Source organism: Pipistrellus hanaki (genome assembly GCF_964339955.1).
Source record: "Pipistrellus hanaki genome assembly, chromosome: 1".
Taxonomy (NCBI): domain Eukaryota; kingdom Metazoa; phylum Chordata; class Mammalia; order Chiroptera; family Vespertilionidae; genus Pipistrellus; species Pipistrellus hanaki.
Window position 1 is genome coordinate 169,526,751 of NC_140503.1, and position 20,940 is coordinate 169,547,690.

Consider the following 20,940-nt stretch of genomic DNA (forward strand, 5'->3'; position numbering starts at 1 on the left):
TGTGCAGGAGGCAACTGATTGGTGTTTCTAACTCTCTATTCCTCTCTCTTCCTCTCTGTTAAAAAATCAATAAAATATATATATTTTTAAAACTGCTGGAAAAGGTTATATAACTTATAGCTATTTTGTCTGACAAGAGGACCCAAACTTTCAATTAAGTATAGTATCACCCATCACCAGTATGTAGTCTCTATAAATTGTAAGTACACATGTTAATCAATCATTCATAATGTACAATAGTCATTTTTCTCTATTAAGAGGAGAAGGCATTTCTTTACAAGTAGGTTTTTAACAATAAAATAAGGAGCCATAATAATGAAAGCAGTTTTACCTGGTTCCTGGAAAATGTCTCTGTTGAGAAGACACTGTCATTCTCAGTTTCATTAAATAAATACCTTGGATCTATTTCACAGCACCATGCACAACACAGGCCTCCAGTAAGCACAAATAAACCTCTGCAAAATGACTTTCCTAAAGAATCCCCAAAGGTGGACACCTCTTTCAATGACCTCCCTGAAATCAACCTTAGCAAAGCTGTAATAGAAAATGAAAAACAGTGAAAGCCTCAGGCTCAGAATTGTTTAATATGTTACCAGAAAATTATATAATAGAATAACATGAAGGTGGCATAGAATAATGTTAAACAGATAATGCAAGTTTAAGTCTTTCCCAATAGTTTTGAACATCAGGTTTGCCCCGGGGCAAATATAATCTCAACCCCATAGAAACATGTCCTAGAATTGAATTTAAGGTTGTGAAATTAGAGAAGATTGGGGCTATTCCAACTAAGTATTTGAAATCCCTCTTCCCCTCATTCTCTGATTTCCTTCTGGCCTCACTTGCCTTTCCTTCCAACTGGAACCAACTCATTTCAATAATGCTTTCAGGAGCAAACTAGTCCCCTGACCCTCTTATCCCTTCCCAGCATCCTCCTTGCCAACCCCAACTCCAACTCAAGATAAATGTGGGTCTCTTCCACCTCCCACTGCCTACTACTGGGCTGGAAAATATTCCTGGAGAAAGTCATAAAACCAGGCAGAGTGTCCACTATGAGGATAGAGTTACCAAGATCGTAGACAGTTCAAACTGGGAAAGAATCATATGAATTCAAGTTCTAGTACCACCTTGGCAGTGAGATGGAGAGCTGGTCAATAGCAGAACTAAAAACAAGAGTCAAAGATCCCTGACCTTGTTTTCCTGCATGGTTAATGAGGCAAAGTGAGGGGGAAATTGTTCAAAATAGGAGAGAAGAGAAAAAGCATTATACAGTGGCATGAATTTCTGTAAGGGAAATGTCCTTGAAGGAGCTTGAAACTTAGAAGTGGAGAGAAGATGAAAGGTTAAGGAAAACAAGGAAGTTGTCCCTGATGATGTAATTGAATGAATGAAAGGGGAAAAGCTGGAATTTAAGTCAGCAGCAATTTGTATGTTTACTTTCATGATCTTAAAAGAGGCACAGATTTTACTTTCTCATCTCAAATTGAGTCATTAAAGATAGTTCCCCAAATAGATAATTTTCTTGAGAGGAGCAAGTATGTATATTTTCATTTTTTATTGTACCAGAACTTAAATGGCTATCTTTTGCATTAGAAACCTTTATAGATTACATCTATTAAACCTTACCAAAAAATGGTCTTTCAGACTGACAGAGCGATTGAGAGCAAAACTGCCAGATGCCCCAGTCACGGAACTAGAAGAACTGGTTGACAAGCACTCAGATTTTGCCTCCAAGTGCTGTTCCATGAACTCCCCTCCCCTCTACTGTGACTCTGAGGTAAGATTTGATAATCCATTATCCCGGCACAGTTTTTAAAGACTCATGCATTCATATTTACTCATTTCTTTTTGTTATTGAAATGCCATTATAGCTTTTCCCAGTGCTGTAATAACTTTGTTGTATTTACAATAAAAGAAAAATGACTGTTTTCATATTATGTTAATTTAAAAGCAAATTGAGGGAGTTGCAAAACTTGGGAAATTTTACACTTTTAAAGAAAAAAAGTGCAAATACAGATAGCAAAGTGCAATATTTTTCAAATTATAGATTGTAACCTCTTAACAGTTTTTTTAAATGAAAGAAGAGAAAAAAGAAGACAGTAGGAATATTAATCCATCTAATAGAGCATGGTTAAATAGGTTGTGAAAATTTTATTTCATATATGGTATGTATATATGTATAAATGTATATATGTATGTATGCATATGTATATAGGTAGCAATAGGTAGATTGATTACTAGGTTAAAAAAAAAAAAGACACAGAACTGCCACATGACCCAATGATCCCACTTCTAGGAATATATTCTAAGAATCCCAAAATACCAATAAGAAAAAATATACAGACCCCTATGTTCATCACAGCACTATTTATAATAGCTAAGATCTGGAAACAGCCCAACTGTCTAACAGATGAGTGGATAAAAAAGATGTGGTACACAATGGAATACTATACAGCAGTAAAAAAAAAAAAGGCTCTCTTACCCTTTGAGATAGCATGGATGGACCTGGAGAGTATTATGCTAACCAAAATAAGCCAGAGAAAGACAAGTATCACATGATCTCACTCATATGTAAAATATAATAATCAAAATAAACTGATGAACAAAATAGATCCAGAGACATAAAAGCAGGGAACAGAGTGATAAATCTCAGAGGGAAGAGGGTAGAGGGCCCAGGAAGAGATTAAAGAAAGAACTTAAATGCATATATGCATAACCCATGGATGCAGACAATAGTGTGGTGAAGGCCTGAGGGGATGGGTGTGGGGTGGAGAGGGTCAATGGGGAGAAATAAGGAGACATCTGTAAAACTTTAATAATAAAGATAAGAAATTTTAAATGCAATAAATGAGAAATTTTAAAAGAAAAAATAGATGCTTTTAGGAAAACTGGATCATACCATAACTTATATCTTAATTATTAAAATAATTATTTAATTTTTAATTAAATGTTTTGGGTGACATTGGTTAATAAGATGATACAAATTTCACATGTATATTACTATGATACATGTTCTGTTCATTTCATAGTGTCCCCAACCACCCAAAATAAGATCATCTATCACTTATATATTTGGCTCCGTTTACCCTGTAATTTAATTTAATTACTAAAGGTTACGCAAATATTTCTTTATCATTAAATAAAATTTAAAAGCATACTAATATTAAAATGCTGGAGTCATTTTTTATTACAAGTTTTTCTTTTAGACACTACCAATTGGTTTCTAACTCTGAAAGGCAAAGAAATTTGAACTCATACTTTCTAGTTTCCCTCCCCACTCCTAATTTGTAGTTCTTGGGTTCATCTTTCTTTAAACATGATTCCCCTACCTCTAGCCCCCAGATCCCTCTCATTCCTGTCTCCCCCTCCCTCACTCCTTCTCTATATTCTCTTCCTCCCTACATATACATTGCATAATTGCCAGATCTTTTTTTTTTTTTTTTAATCTTGTGAGGCATTTTCTGATAGGTGAATTACTGAATTCCTTTCATCAAACCAGAGCATATTAGGTTCCTCCTATAAAACTAACGTGAGGTTGGTACTTGGTGTCCAATCTTTATGTAGACTGAAGGAGTGGAGGACAGAGGAGAGCCTAGGTCAGGCTATGTGATCCATTGTTGGTAGATCCGATGTCTGCTTTCTCTAACATTTTGTTACATATCTTACACTAGGATTTTCTCTACCAATTCAGGTTCTATCCTATTTCATGGGGAGATGTCTGTTAGCCTTTTTCATATGCATCCAGCCCATTTATTCTCATCACCCATTTGACCTGTAACAATCCAGCAGTCAATTCGATTACTAGAAGAGTTGAAAGATAAGGACAGCACTTTCATTCACTATACTGCTAACTTGGAGACATAGTGACAATTTTAAGAATTCTGTTGTCTCACCCATTCCATTTCTGGAATATAGATGCAAGGTTAAGATCAGTTCAATGCCAGATGCCATATCAAAATATTTTCCTTCTTGCCTACTTCTATATATATTTCAGAGAGGAAGGGAAAGGAAGAGAGAGATAGAAATATCAATGATGAGGCAGAATTATTGATTGGCTGCCTCTTGTGAGCCCCCCTGGGGATTGAGCCTGCAATCCAGTAATGTGCCCTTGACCAGATTCAAACTTGGGACCCTTCAGTCCACAGGCCAACACCCTATCCATTAAGCCATACTGGCCAGTGCATGCCTACTTCTTTCTGAAGTTCATGATATTAAGTTTCATCCCTCCCCCCTCTGGTGGTGACTGAGATATTTTGAGTGGGTTTTATTATTGTTTGTCATGTGTTTGAGAAATATCATTTATGATGCATTTTTTACTCATTTTTTGCACATAATTTACCTACAATGTAAAAGCAAATACCCCTTAGTCTAATTAATTCCAATTAGAAGCTTTAACTATAAGTTAAAGAATGCCCCTCCCCCAGAAGCCATATGAAATTTCTATTCATTTATTAAGACATGAAATCAATGAAGCCTGGTTTCATTTTATTGTTCTATTATTTTTAATTCTGTTTCTCTTATTTATTGTTGTATTAGAGCACACTTAAAATACCCAAGAACTCAATTTTAAAAATCATATAAGTTTAAACATGGGAAGAAGACTGTAAGAGCACCTATAATTTTTCACTCAGAGCTTCCTTCTGGAGATCATTCAACCTTCATTTAAATGCCTACACTCAATTTTCTCCTTGAGGTAGCCTATTTCACTGTCAGGTAGCTTCTCTTATGAGAATATTATTCTGTTAAGTAAGCCATAATTTCTGCTACATCTAGTCTGGCTTTCTCTATCGACCAAAAAAAGTCTATTCTGTTCTTAATAGCAGTTTTAAATATTTGAAGTGTCTTTTTTAAAAATGAGCAATATAAAGCCTGGAAGGTGGAGATGGGTGGGTGGGAAGAGATCAGCCAACTACCTGTATGCATATATGCATAACCCATGGACACAGAAGAGTGTGGTAAAGGCCTGTGGTGGGGCAGGCTAGAAGGGGTCAATGCGGGGGGTGAGGGGAAATTTGTAATACTTTCAACAATAAAGATTAAAAAATAATAAGATAAAGGCTTGAACTATGCATACCAGTTCTCTTAATAATTTAGTGAGGCTTTATTTGTTTTTCACTGATAGTGTCTAATAAAGTCTTAAAATGTCTAACAAAATCTTAATCTGTTTGACAAATTGAGCTACATCATCTTGTTCATTTTTTTATACTCTTAAAGATTCTGATTTCTCTTCTAATTTCTACATTTACTCTCTAATCCCAAATCTAATTGCTAATCTTATTTGTAAATATTTATAAAGTCAGAATTCCAGATGAAATGAGTACAGAAGGATAAATGCCTATTCCTTAAATCTGGCTGAGAAATATATATTTACCTTTAAAATACTGGATATCAATATTATGCTTTTGTTATTAGTTAAATTAGGGCTGAAATCTGACCAAGTAAAATTCAAACCAAGTAAAATTCTAAACAAACAAAATAATACCAACCTGAAAGATCTAGAGTGTTGGGATATTTATGTCATTATCGACATGAAAACATTGAGCATTAAAAATTAAATTAAGCAGTTCTTTTTTTCATTACCAGTTTGCTTTTAGTAATATAACAGGTAAATTTAGGTTGCCTTATCTAAGAAAAATAAAATCATCTTACCAGCAGAATTTGCTCTGAGGATCTAATTCGGTTATTGGAAAAAAAAGAGGCAAAGTCTACATATCTAAATATTTTTTTTTTTCATTTTGTCAAATATATCACTTTTGTAACTCTTCCTCAGTCCCTGTGATCTCTAATAAATAGTTTTCTTTTATGACATCATTCAAGACAAACAGTTTTAAGCACAAAATTCATGCTTCCTTCCCTCAAGCATATTGCTTTTCATTTCTTTGAGTTGCTTTTCAGTGTATTTTTCATTGTAATATATAGTCATTTAAAAACTATTTTCAACTACAATGATGAGAAGGCAAGTGTTTAACTTTCTATTTCCTTGCTTGATGAGCCAGTACATTTATAGCATTGGTACTGCTGAGTAGCCAATCTTTCAGTAACTGCTAAAGAAGGGTGAGATGAATAGAGCTTGGAGACACTTGGGCACATTTGATTCCTTAGAGCTCTCAGAGGTTGGCCCTCTGCTGTTTCCATTAACCTTTTGGATAGTCTTTCTCCATTGATCTCATAGCTAGACAAGCAAGATCACCACTGGCTTCTGACTTCATGTTCTGGAGAAATCTGGTAGAACAGCATTCACTTTAGAATTCTCAATGCTAGTATGTATATTTGTCCTACTTACCCTATAACATCTGGATTATAATTTATTATTAAATGTCCTTGTCCTATATTTGCTTGACTAATTTTTTTCCCCTTAAAAGTAAAGCCCATTCACTCCAGGACATATTCAGGGATACATACCTATCTGCCATTCTAAATATACTTGTCACAGTCACCTGAAGAGTGCAAAAGGAGCATCCAAACAACACTTGTGCTTCTTCTAGCCTTACCCTCACCCTGATCTTGAAATGAACAGGAAATAGAACAACCAGTGCAATTTTCATTTGCCTTCACTATGGCACTCTATGTTGCCAGTGAGGTTCACCGAAAAACCTTCTGCTGCAAAATTAGACTTGAAATTATTTTTTCTCTCTTTACTATCATTCAGGCAGGGCATCCTTATGACGACTCTGAGAACTCATTACTATGTTTCCACTAAAATGTTCCAAAGGAGTGCTAGTGGGAATCAACTATGATTTCCCAAAGTATTCAGAAAGCCACATTACATGCTGGAGGTGATCATTAAAATCTTGAAAACATAGAGACAAATGCAAATAGCCAAGTGGCCACTGGACAAAGAGGAGACTGACGATTTTTTCTGCTCTCATGCCCTCCCACTTCTCCCTCTTTCTTCCTCGCTCATGTTTCAGGAAAAGATGGCATATCCACTAAGATTCCTCGCTCTCAGTATATTACTAGATTTTGTGATACTCAAAGTCATAGCTAGCATTTATTCTGTCAATACTATTTGATAAGAATATTAATAGCCTTGTTAGGCAAACTATTAATAGCCTTATATATTTGTGTTTATAGAATAATTGAAAACAATTCTAGATATTAGGTACCATTTTAATTGCCCTTTTACAGATGGGTTGAATGATATATATAATACAAGATTTCAAGGTGTTTGGAAAATCATAAGTGTATTCCACATGAGTCTGTTACTCTCCATGTCATTGTCAGATTTCACCCCTAATGTAACTCATAACAACAGCATAATATCGATATCCAAAGACTATTAACTATTGATTAAAGTGAAAAGTTATTTTTTATTGTTAAAAATATCAAAAATGACCCAGGTCAGTAGTAACACTGAATTCCATTATCATATTCTACATTTTATCCTTCTATGATTCTTTGCTTTTCATTCTGTGTCATATTATCATCTTCTTCTACCCACACCTTAAATTTATGTTTTCCAGAGAATTTTTTTTTTCATGATCTTCTTCTCTGTGAATGCCACATCCATTTGGGGCTAGGGTTCCAGATTTAGAGAAGGGGCCAGACACAAACAGATACACTAGACAAGAAATATGAATTTAGAAGGCATGGGGGGCCAGGCAGAAAAGCTTTCTCTCCAGTGGAAAGGCTCCTCCAACTCACACCAGATGTGAATGCCACATCCATTTGGGGCTGGGTTCAGGATCTAGAGAAGGGGCTGTGCACAAACAGATATACTAGATAAGAAATAAGAATTTAGGAGGCATGGAGGGCCAGGTGGAAAACCTTTCTCTCTAATGGAGAGATTTCTGTCTACTTTTATTCACTTGAGATTCACATTTTCCCTTTAGGAGTGCAAATAGGCATATCAAAGGTAAAGTTTGGTAAACAGTATAAGAATTAACAGGTTAGGGCAGTGGTCGGCAAACTCATTAGTCAACAGAGCCAAATAGCTATAGTACAATGATTGAAATTTCTTTTGAGAGCCGAAAACCAACTTCTGCTCATGGGCCATGAAATTTCAATTACACTGTATGTGCGTGCCCGCATGTGGTATTTTGTGGAAGAGCCACACTCAAGGGGCCAAAGAGCCACATGTGACTTTCAAGCCACAGTTTGCCGACCACTGGGTTAGGGGATTGCCATTTGGCCAACAGCAGAGGAATATTATGCTGATTTTCAGCCCTCCTGAATATCAAAATCCATTAGCCTTCTAATGGAACTTTTGTATAATTATGCTAATTACTGTTAGTCTTTGCCTCAAACACTTTGTCCATGTGTTCTCATCGATGAACACACCTTTAATCTCCAAATCTCTAGCTCCATTCAGGATTTCTTCCCACAGTACCAAGCTGTTTATTCAAATGATTATTCCACAAGAAATTCATACTCAATATTCCCCAAATATTCCCCTTAAAAACCTCTTCTGGTATTGCCTAAATTCATTACTATCATTACCATTCATCCATTATCCAAGATTACAAATAGTGATCCTTCATTTCTCCTTTTTCCATATAAACCCAAACATATTCCAAATCCTACCAATTTTAACTCACTATCTCTCAGTCCCACCCCCAACTTTTTCTACATTACTGACGCTTTTACCTGGATTATCTCTTCCCAATTGGTCTCTTATCTCCAATTCTCTACATGCCTCACACCAATCCCATCTCTATACTAAGGCAAAATAACCTTTGTAAAGCACAAAATGGTTAGTATGTTCCTCTGATTGCTCTACATCACTTCTAAAGTGAAGTCCATTCTTTTTTGTTTGTTTGTTTTTTAAATCAAGAGAGGTTGGTCATGTGTTTTTCTCTCCAGCCTGATTTATCACTGCTCCTTTTCTTCCTGCTTTGGTTCTCCTGTTCCACTTGGAGTTTTCCTAAGGACATTAGACTTGCTCTTACCTTACAGCTTTTGCACATAAAGACTCATCTTGCATTGCCCTATTTTCCTTCTATCACCTGGCTGTGTTTCATCAGGACTCAGGATTCAACTTAGATCTTTCCTCTGGGAGCCTTGCCTGGCACTTAAATTCTTCTGTTGCCTCTTAACATTCTGTGCACACCCAATAATTAGCAATAATTTTTCTCTTGTTTATTTTTCATAGAACACTATAAATTCTTCAAGGGCAGAGAGAGTGTAAAACTAAATGTGAAGGATGGCCAATAAAAAGTTCAATATAAAACTGCATTTTAACAAGAATCCTCTCTTTAATCAAGGTTCAAATTGTGTTTACTTTCATGATTTAGTAGACTACAAATAAAATGCTTCATGAATAATTAGATAGCATTTTTTTTTTCATTCTAGATTGATGCTAAAATGAAAGATACCCTACAGGACTGATGCATATATTTTATCTTAGGTAAGTATTATTTATAAAGGCAGAAAACAAAACAAAAAACACCATCCAGCTTTGTGCAATGTATCTTAAAAATCTTAGAATAAATAATTTGATAGTGTTCTTCCCATTCTAACTGTTCTCTATTCAAACTCATTTTACAATGAGAATATTAAGCATCTGGAAAAGTTAAGGAGTTTACAGAAGTATGCACAACCAACTTCTGGTAGATTTAGGACTAGAATCTGGGTCCCCAGGCTGGTACTAGATCCTACATAATAAAAGCCTAATATGCTAAGTGTCCATTTTCCCAGTCATCTGGTCATCTATTCAACCAATCAAAGCATAATATGCTAATGATATGCTAAGGCTGCCCAACCAATTGCTATGATGTGCACTGACCATCAGGAGGCAGACGCTCAGACCAGTAGGTTAGCTTGCTACTGGGGTCTCTCCCTAAGTGTACGTGATGATTTTGTATGCAGGTCTTGGGAATTTCCTACATTTTTTATTCTGGACTCATTAGTGAGCCATGGTAGATATATGGGTCATGTTAGACAGGTTTATCTTCAAACAGAAAAATAACTTGACTGCTGCCCATTAACTCTGTGTTTCTAATATTCATTTTCATTATTCTTGTAGACCTAGAGCTGGAATCTTCCTGGAAATGCCATCTGAGGCCTAACCTAGGCCAAACCAGGGCTCTCAGGGAGACAACTCAGTACTCCCTGATTTTCATCAGCTCCAGTGTAATAAGTATGATGATTTGCTATAAAAATAAATTGAAATACAATGCAAACCACAAATGCTTCTGAGGGTGATGTACAATGCAGACCTCTAACACTGTTCCTGTAATTTTCACCAAATACCACAGTAGGCAGCCTCAACCTCACAGCCCCTGCTTTTTTCTAGATCTCTGCTGGGTCTCTTTATAATACCACTTTAAGCATCCACTTTACAATTCCCAACACACTAAGCTCCATTTCTTGATTGCTTCTTAGGCTTAGGTGGTATTAAGGAAAAGTTAGCCAGCCTTCAACCAGAAATAGCCTAAGATGGCACACTTTTAAAAGGAGGAGGAAGTGGAGGAGGAGGACAGGAGAAGGAGGAGAAGGAAGAGGAAGAGAATGAGGAGAAAAAAGAGGAGGAGGAGGAGGAGGAGGAGGAAGAGGAGGAAGAGGAAGAGGAGGAAGTGGAGGAAGAGGAGGAGGAGGAGGAGGAGAGGAGGAGGAAGGAGAAGGAGGAGGAAGGAGAAGGAGGATGAGGAAGTGGAGGATGAGGAGGAGGATGAGGAGGAGGAGGAAACTCTTTGAGAATACCTTCTTGCTCCCAGTTGCAAATTGAATGGCATTAGTTAGGTAGTACCTGCCTTGCAAAAAATAAATCTTTGTGGGCTGAAAACATTTAATTTTACTAAAGATTACTTCTAAGAGCAATTAGAGTCAAAGTTCTAGACATCTTAATTTAAGCTTGATTTAATTAACCATATATATATATATATATATATATATATATATATATATATACTATAGATTATATTCTATGTGCTTTCTTTGCCCAGAGAAAATAAAGGCATTCTAACTTAACATATTTTGCTTGGAAAGATTCTATTTTCAGAATAAATACCTCTCTTAAACCAATACAAGTCAATGAAAACCTATATTTATAATTAATTGCCTCAAGGAATTCAAATTCACTAATGGAAGATACAGAGTTACACGTAGAAATGAAACATATTTTATAGCATATATAACTGCAGGCACATTAACCAAAGTCCTCCCTGATCACTCCTCAAGATTCTAAGTCTCAGTAGGGAGCATTTCATCAACTCAGCCAAGGTCAAACACCCAACACGTAAACTGCCAGGAACGGTAATAAAATGCCTGCCCCTTGCAGCTTCTATAGAACGTACAGTCCTACCTCCCACAAACATTTCAAAATGAGAAATTAACCTCATTAATTTAGAAGTTCATCAGATGCCACAAAGTAGCAAAACCAACAAACTATCCACTACATATTTAGGCAACATTTTTTAATTTTTTTAAATGATATTTTCCTTCCAAAATTACCTTGCTGAAGCTTCAAAAGCTACTCTGGGATGTAGGCATCACTGATAAAATATGAGAAGAGACTTCATAAAGGCAAATGAAAGTCATACAGTTTGTAAAGATAAAAGAAAAAGAAAAAACAGATTTAGCTTTCCATTCCAGCATGATATGCAAGGCTAATGAGAATGAATACTTGAAGAGTATCCCTGGTCAATTTGGTTTTTGAAACAAACATAGCATATCACCCTGGGAGAGTCACAATTTACTGCATACAAATTTGTCTTTTCCTGAATTTAACCACTGACCCCTTTCCTTATATACCACCCAGAACTACTGCTCTGAGAAATTAATTTTGGAAAAAGTCTTTTGTTCTTGAGAAATTACATTTATGAATTGTTCAGTAGCTACTAAAAACTAGTCCACTTTGGTCAAGTATGTTATGGCTGAGTAGGTAGAGCCGTAAAATTTTTGTCACCAAGTATTCACTAAATATCGATATTATGTGACTGGTTGAAGTGGTGTTCTCATGATTCCCTGGGTTATCTTTTCCAAGGAGCTCTGAACACATTTCACCACTTTTTTTTTTTTTTTTTTTTTTTTTTTTTTTTTTTTATAATACGAATCACTGACCTAAATATTTCATCAGCTTAGTACAGAAGTTTTAATTGTAAACCTTACGTGCATTATTATGCCTGCATCCATTCCACTCTGTAGGCAGCTGAGACCTTTTGAGATATTGCCCACATCCAGGCTTACTTCCTAATCGCTTCCCAACATTAAAGAAATGTTTGTGAATGCCCATCTCCTCTCTCCCATGGCTGATTCAACTGGCTAAAGTCAGTTATATATAAGTAGTCCTCAGTTTTTTATACTTTATAACCCTACCATCTTTGTTCAAAAACCTGGCACCTCACTCTGATAGACGCAAACAAAGAGATGTCTACTTTGTTTCTAAGAATGACACTTACACAATGCATCAGTCAGTTTTCCAAGAAATAAAATTAATAGGAGGTAGAGGGATGGAGAGTTTATGTTAAGGAATCGGCTTACCCAACTGTGAAGCTTGCAAGTGTGAAGTCGCTAAGGCAGGCCAACATGCAGGGTTTTCACGTTGCAGTCTCGAAGGAGAATTCTCCTAGACCCGTGGTCGGCAAACTCATTAGTCAACAGAGCCAAACATCAGCAGTACAACGATTGAAATTTCTTTTGAGAGCCGAAAACAGACTTCTGCGCATGGGCGACTAAATTACAATCACACTGTACAGGCGTGCCCACACATGGTATTTTGTGAAAGAGCCACACTCAAGGGGCCAAAGAGCCATATGTGACTCTTAAGCTGCAGTGTGCTGACCACTGTCCTATACAAACCCTTAGCTTTTGTTTTTAGGGTTTTCTACGGATTGGATGAAGCCCACGTGCATCCTCAAAGGTAATTGTTACTTAAAGGCAGCTGGTTCTAGATGTCAATCACATCTACAAAACATCTACAGAGCGACATCTAGACCAGTGGTCGGCAAATCTCGGCTCAAGAGCCACATGCGGCTCTCTGGCCCCTCGAGTGTGGCTCTTCCACAAAATACCACAGTGCAATTGTAACTTCGTGGCTCATGAGCAGAAGTTGGTTTTCGGCTCTCAAAAGAAATTTCAATCCTTATACTGTTGATATTTGGCTCTGTTGACTAATGAGTTTGCCGACCACTGATCTAGACTGATGCTGGGCTAAACAAATGGGCACATTGCCTGGCCAAGCTGACACATAAAACTTAACCATCACACACAACTTCTGTTATCTTTGTGGTCCTTTACAAGGTTTAAAGTCTCTAAAGCTTCACTGTTAACTTCCTGTTTTTCTGAATTCCTAAGTCATTTCCAGGGGATTTTTTTAAACCATCACCTGGGAACTATCCCCTCAAAAGGTCTAACAGGATTGGTGAATTAATTAAGGCTTCACCTTGAAATTCTCCGGAAAAACAAAGCTCCTATTTATGGAGATTTTAATTCAAAAGCATAACAAGGGGAAAGCATCTCTATTTTGTCATTTAATTCAACAGCAATATGCTCTAATAAATCAAGAGTTTAATCACCTTGACAGTTTATAGTTTGGAGATAAATAGCTAAAAATGAAGGCTCAGAGAATTTGTCTATTTATGCCTCTGGTCTCCCATGCGCACCTCTTCGCACCACATAAGTGAGACACAAAACAAAACAGAGTGGAATTGAGAACCACTCCCGCCCCTCAGAAATTTGGATTTAATCACTCTTAATTGGAAACTGCTGTGCAAACCAGCCTGCCAATAACTGCTTTAGAAGCTTGGCAACTCACCTAAATTAAAAAAAAATAAAAGCATCTGAGACCAACCAATTAAGCATCTGTTGGCTAAGTGACTGATTATATCACACAAGGGTGAATTTCTAACACAGCTTTACCTCAGTCAGCCACTGCATTATGAGAATTGTGTCAATTATAAAATGAAATTTTTGTCTTCCATTAAAGATAACCCAACCATACATTCTCAAATAAAAGATGGCCTCTCCCCGTGGCTACTTCATCCTTGTCCATTTCTTCCAGGCTCTGGAATATTCTTTCCTTCATTAAACTAACAGGGTACTTACTTGTTCCTTCAACCACACCTACAACCACAAAGTTCCTACTTTCATTAATTTGAGCTTTGGGGCAAATTCCAGTTTGTGGTTAATGATAGTACCTACTTACCCATCCATAGGTCAGGAGTTTGGGATTCCTGGATTATGTCTACCGCAGGAAGAAATTTTCTGAAAGTGGGTGTCCTCACTCTTCAACATCAGAAGTAGGGATCTTTGCATCAGTGTATACTGCGCCATGAAAAGCTCGAGAAGGCATGCCTGTTCCACGTAAAAACCTTTGCCTCCACCTTGTGGACAGCAGGTGTAAATGCAGGTGGTTGTGCAGAAATCTACCCTGAAAGCAGATCTTCATGGAATGGACAGCACACAGTCACCTGAAACAGGCTTGCTCTGTGCTACAGCTCCATTTACTACATGAAAAGCGTGAAGCCAAGTTAGCAAGATACAGAATTTCCTGTCTTGATTCTCAGGGATGTTAACACTTGTGTCAGTTTGGCTGCTTTGTACATACAGACTAAATGACTCACCTAATTTTTTTCATTTAATTCCTGAGACTTAATAAATGTGAGGAAATATTCAACCCTTTTTACCTCTAAACAGATAGCATTAGTGATGGAAGTACAAATACCTTCTCCACATTTAACTTCTGCTAAGATTAGGTAATACATAAAAAAAAAGAAAAAAGAAAAAAAAAGAGTAGAATTTTTACACAGTCTTAACTTTTCAAAATACTTTCCTACATTATCTCACCTAATCTTCATCACATCACACGAGGCAAAGGTCCTAGTTCATCTAACTTACAGACTAAATGGGTTCAGTGAGATAACTCTGAATTATGAATTAACAACCTAACAGCAAAGAATAGTCTAAGGACACAAACACACTTAGCTACTGCTCAGCAGCTCTAAGCTAAAGCAGCTTAAAACAAACTTGCTCCTAAATCTGGGGGTGGACTGGGACAGGATTGCTCATGTAGTTGCTGTCAAGCAGTGGCTGGGGCTGGGCCACTTTGAATGCTTTTTCTTTCACATGAGCTAGACGGGCTTCAGAGGAATCAAACGGTTGTCTGTATCACCTGGGCTCCTTGGGCATCCCTCTAGGTGGTCTGTTCAGGGGGTCACCACACAGCAAGCAGCCTCAGCACAGCCAGACTTCTCACATGGAGCTGAAGGTTTTCAGAGGGTTCCCCAAAACACACAGAAGTCCAACAGCCCCCCACCTCCTCCCCCCACACCCCCTACACACACACCCATCCACAGTTTACTTCCCATGGTTCCAGTTATCTGTGGTCCAAGTAAAATATTACCTGGAAAGTTTCAGAGATAAACATACGTTTATTTCTTAAAATATTCATAAGTTTTAAATTGTGCACCATTCTGAGTAGCGTGATGAGATCTCACACCATTAACTCCGTCCCTTTCTGGTCGGAAATCACTCCTTTGTCCAGTGTATGCTCCCCACCCCTTAGTCACCACATAGCCGTGTAGGTTATCAGATCTGCTGTTCCAGTATCAAGGGCTTGTGTTCAAGTCACCTTTGCTTTACCTAATAAAGTCCCCGAGCTCAAGAATAATGATGCTGACAATTCAGATATGCGAAAGAGAAGCTGTGAACTGCTTCCTTCAAGTGGAAAGGCAAAAGTTCTCAACGTAATAAGAAAAGGAAAAAATATCTGAGGTTGCCAAGATCTATGATAAAAAAAACAAATCTCCTACCCATGAAATGGCCTAATTGAGAAATTAACTTTATCATAGGTATGTATGCATAGCGGGGGAAAAATTATACATATCCCCTAGGGTTTGGTACTATCCAGTTTTAAGCATCCACTGGAGGCTTGGGACACATTCCCCAGGGGCAAGAGGGGACCACTGTAATGGCAGGAGCTGTCCTTTCTAATCGACCCTCAGAAGTCTGGCAGCGTCACTTCCACCACATTCTATTCAAGGGGCGGTGCTAACACCCATCCACTTTCAAGTGGGGCGGAAATAGAATGCATTTTTTATGAATGGAACATCAAATAATATGTGGATGTTTTATAACCACCATCTCTACATTAGCTTCATTGACCACCATGAGGTGGGCACTACTGCTATCCACATTACATAGATGTGGAAGTTGAGGCACACTGTGGTTACATTATCCTCCCAAGGATAACTAGTTTGACTGTTAGGATTTTTAAATCCAGATAGTTTGACTTCAGGCTATCTGTATACACTTCACATCTATGCATACCCTATTGGCATTAAAATTGGTAGCTGGATTTCAGGACAATTCTGAAGGATATTTTGCTATCAACCTTAATTATCAGGTTAGAAACTAGAAAAGCTTATATTCATATTTCCCTTTATCCCATTTCCACAAGAAATCATATCTAGCTAGGCCATGTTTTACAGAATACATTATCTTTTAAATGTACATTTACTGAGCATCTAGTCAGCATTTCAAAGCACAGTCTCTATCCTTAGAGGAACTCCTTTCTCCTAGGAAAGACAGCCACCCTCACCACCAATGAACCAGGGAGTAAGTGACTCAGGCAGAAAGAAGGGAACCCCTGAGGTGAAGATGAGGAGAAAACTCGGTGGGAAGTTTCAAAATTTGAATATCAACACAAGCTCCTTAAAGTAAATTGCTGCTCTCAGCCATTAAACCAACTCCAGTGGAGGTGACTGTGTAAAACTTCGCTTCTTGCCCAATGCAAGGAGCACAAGGTCTATCATTTCCATTTCACTTCCTGCAGCCCAGCAACCAAGTCAGCTTTCCTGAAATTCCATCTGGGAACTGAAGTCCAGAAGGACGAGAATGATGCATCAGTCATCAGCCTCCAGTTGAGAAGTCACCAGAAGTTGTTTCGTTTTATATTTCATGTTTACTTTAGTGATAGGTGGGAAGATGACACATCAAATAATAATAAGTCATGGTGCCACCTGTCCAGTCAGACTCTGGACCACCTACCTGGGCAACTAGGAAGGTAGACAGAGTAAGCCTTCAAAGGCCCTCAATTAACCACCAGCTCTGGACCTTTGAGCTTTTTACTTAAGCCCCTTTTTACTAAAATCTTCTCAAGGTTTCCAGTGTTATGATAACAATGGATTTGTATTTTTATTATTACTCTTGTGGCCTCTCCCCACCTTCGTGAATGAAATTCATGCATGGAGGAGGGTTGGGGGGGGGGGGAGGGAGGAGGTCCCTCAGCCCGGTCTGCACCCTCTCCAATCTGGGACCCCTCGGACATCCCTCTCACAATCTGAAACTGCTGGCTCCTACCAGCTCACCTGCCTGCCTGTCTGATTGCATCTAACCACTCTGCCTGCCAGACTGATCACCCCCTGCAAATGTTCCCCCATGCCAGCCTGCTCGCCCCCAACTGCTCCCCCCTGCTGGCCTGCTCACACACAACTGCCGCCCACCCATCCCCCGCCAACCTACTTGCCCCTACCTCCTTTGCCTCAGCCCTGTCACCATTGCTTTGTCAGGAAGGACATCCAGAAGGTCTCCCAGAAGTTTCTCAGTCTAACTAGCATATTACCCTTTTATTAGTATAAACTAGAGGTCCTATGCACAAATTAGTGCATCGGTGGGATCTCTCACCCTAGCCTGTGGGGCTCAGGCTGAAACCTGCTCTCCAACATCCCCCAAGGGAGGGAGGTTCTCAGGTGACATACCCTGGAATTGGGCTCCCTCCTCTCTTCTCCCAATATTATGTCACTTTCTGTATCTGTCTCACTTCTTTCATCTCACTTTACCCTAATTTTGGTGGTAACTGATGACTTGTGGGCATTTAGCTGCAAAATGCAATTATTTAGCAAACGGGATTTACTTAGCCTGGAATCTAGTCAGCCTAGGGCAGGACCCTGCTCCATGTCAGGCTCCCACCCAGGCCCGTCTGCCTAAGCAGAGTCCTGTGGCAGCAGGAACCTCCTTCTTCCCACCTGAGCTGCTCCTTCACCAGAGGTTGCCCACTGGCGCTACTGTTCACCCAGAAGGAGGGAAGGGGCAGCCGATTTCCCAACCCAGAGTGACAGTGGGGAAATTTGCTGCCTCCACTGGAAATCAATATTAAGCGGATAGGCTGGTGTGGGCGACAGACATCAGAGCCACAGCCAGTAGGTCCTGAACATCTCATCATTTAGGTAGTCAAGTCAAAAAGTTTCTATAAGAGCCAGACCCACACCCTCAGTCTGCAATGAGCTAGAGGCCCTGTGGGGAGCCAGACCCAAAGTGGGGAGCCAATGACTTGAGGCCTGGTGCACAGATTCGTGCACCGGTGGGGTCCCTCAATCTGGCCTGCAGGGATTGGGCCAAAACCTGCTCTCCAACATCCCCTGAGGGGTCCTGAATGGCAAGAGGGTGGTTCTCAGGTGACACACCCCGGAATCAGGCTCCCTCTTCTCTAGTTCCAGGAGTATCATCTAAGAAGCACAGCTGCCAAGTCACTGAAGCTCCTGCATTGAGTGTCTGCCTGGTGGTCAGTGCATGTCATAGCTACCAGTTGGAGGGTCAAATGGTTGGCTGATTGGCCAGTCACTTAGGCTTTTATATAGAGAGATTTGATATGTTTAACCAGTCTTCAAATTGGGTTAATCTTTTAAGCTGATTTAATTTAGTATTCTCTTTTCCAGAAAAAAAAAAAAAAGTTTTCTTAACACATTAAGCACCATGTCAATCACCGGTCGACTAACACTATACTTTCTGTCAGGAAGACAAAACAGGCTGAGCGTGTAATGTGTTAAAATATATATATTGGCTGAGAAGAGAAGCCAAAGTACTCAATATGTAACTCAAATTTCAAAAGCACCTGGATGGGAGGAAATATTTTAGGAGACATACTAGAAGACCAGACTGAGGCATGTGGATCTGTGTTCTCTTCCTGTTAGTGAGGCATCCAACCCCACAGTGATCTTACCACTTCCTCCAAATTACCCCTGCCTGAAACAACATTCTATTACCGATTCTCCAATTCAGTGTCCTTGTAAATATAACATTAGCCCTGTCTGGGCAGCTTAGTTAGTTAGACCATCATCCCAATGTACCAAGTTTGCAAGTTCAATCTCCAATAAGGGCACATATATGAATCAATCAATGAATGCATAATAATGTGGAACAACAAATTGATATTTCTCTCTCTCTCTCGTCTCATGCTTTTTTCTCCCTCCCTTACTCTCTAAAATAAATATATAAATAAACTTAAGAAAAGAAAATATGCCCTAGCTGGTTTGGCTCAGTGGATAAAGTGTTAGCCTGCAAACTGAAGGTTCCCAGGTTTGATTCTAGTCAAGGGCACATGCCAGGGTTGTGGGCTCCATTCCACAGTATGGGGCATGCAGGAGGCAGCCAATCAATGATTCTCTCTCATCATTGATGTTTCTATCTCTCTCTCTCCCTCTCCCTTTCTCTCAGAAATCAATAAAATTTATCCAAATCCATAAAAACATATAAATAACAGACCACAGACACTTTCTTAAAAGCCAATCTTGTTAGGAAAGGAATGAGGTAAAGGCCTTTAACAGGGTTGATATTCAAAATATCTAACAATTGGTACAGCATAGGTTCTGACTAATCAGGATAGAATACTGAACAGTAAGGATAGATGATGGCCATGAACAAAATGGCATCTGGCCCAGCCATATAGATGGGGGAGGGGGGGAGACAGAGAAGGGTGTACATCTGAATAGTTCCTGGCCATTAGGAAATGGAGTAGTTAAGGTAGTTGGAAAAAGGCTTAGAGAAGGAGAAGGCCATCAGAAGATACAGTGAGATAATCAGAGATAAATTTTACTAACTTAGAAATTTTTTGGATCAACATATTTGCCATTGGCACTGGCCATGCAAAATATGACAAAACACACCTAAGGTTGGTGAGATAATGTAAGTAGAAATCAAAGGTACATTTGCTGAGCAGAAATGAAATAAACATTTTTTTAAAAATTACTTTCTAAATTAGTAACCTGAGTAGTTCATAGAATAAGTTTAGATATAAAATTAATCAGATAAAAATAAGAAACTAATATAAGCTCACAATAAGGCCAAAAGTGCTACAAACTTTATACGGAGGGGGGAAATTAAATTTTTCAATTCCAGTTTATATTGTATACAATTGCTCATTGTCATTCATATGTTTCCAAATATGATATCTGGTATACTCAAGTTAAACCACCTATTATACTCAGACACTATTGTAATTTCTAACAGGTTGTTTCCATGTAAAAGCAGAGAATTACAGTAATTGTAAAGAATTGTCTGTTATAAACTCAAAGGACTGCAATGAATAAACCTGTGATTAATTTTAATTCCAACAAAATCAATACTGTCATCAATTGGCAAGTACATAAACTCAATTAGATTATTTTGGAATAATCTAATTTTAAATAACCATATTTTAAAATAATTGTTGCTCTAAACATTTCTATGGCTATATAATGCAAACATTAAGGAAAACTGGCATGTTAAAAATTTTAAGAAAGTATTGTTATTGCCATAAATTGAAGAAAGATCAGATTTCTGAAAATACATCTTCTACATCTTTCTTCCATTTCTTTATTTTGTTATTTTTATTTTTTAAATTAAATTTATTGGGATGACATCGGTTAATGTGGACATATAGGTTTTAGGTGTGGGTTTCTATGTCACAAGATCCATGTATTGCACCATATGATCACCAATCAAAGTCAACATTTTCTATTTATTAACCATTTCTGAAAACAACCATGAAGCCAGAGTGTGCTGTGGTTTAAATACTTAACTCATGAGAAGAGGCAGTTTTCTCAAGAGCACCTATCTGTGAGACTGGCCACTGCCTCCACTGCTCTGCTCAAACCTATGAGGAGAACACAGAAAACCTCAGACAAAGAACTGAACTTCTTCCCAGGCTATGGAAGAACACTAACTGCAAGACCTGGATCCTCCAGACCGTCCTTTGTGTGCCAAGTGCAGTTAGGCCAATGCTCTTCTTTATCATTCTTCTAGTCACAA

The 20,940-nt window shown here is 38.3% G+C and overlaps 1 protein-coding gene across 2 annotated transcripts in view; it reads left to right on the forward strand.

The window, feature by feature from the left end:
* Positions 1-10,125, forward strand: part of GC (GC vitamin D binding protein) — a 32,431-nt gene extending 22,306 nt beyond the window's left edge. For both annotated transcript variants that reach the window (XM_084861527.1, XM_084861528.1), the window contains exons 11-13: positions 1,642-1,774; positions 9,289-9,343; positions 9,962-10,125. In XM_084861527.1, the coding sequence (XP_084717653.1) occupies positions 1,642-1,774; positions 9,289-9,324 (169 nt within the window). In that variant the 3' untranslated portion in view covers positions 9,325-9,343; positions 9,962-10,125. The remainder of the gene's footprint in view (positions 1-1,641; positions 1,775-9,288; positions 9,344-9,961) is intronic.
* The last annotated feature ends 10,815 nt before the right edge of the window (positions 10,126-20,940 follow it).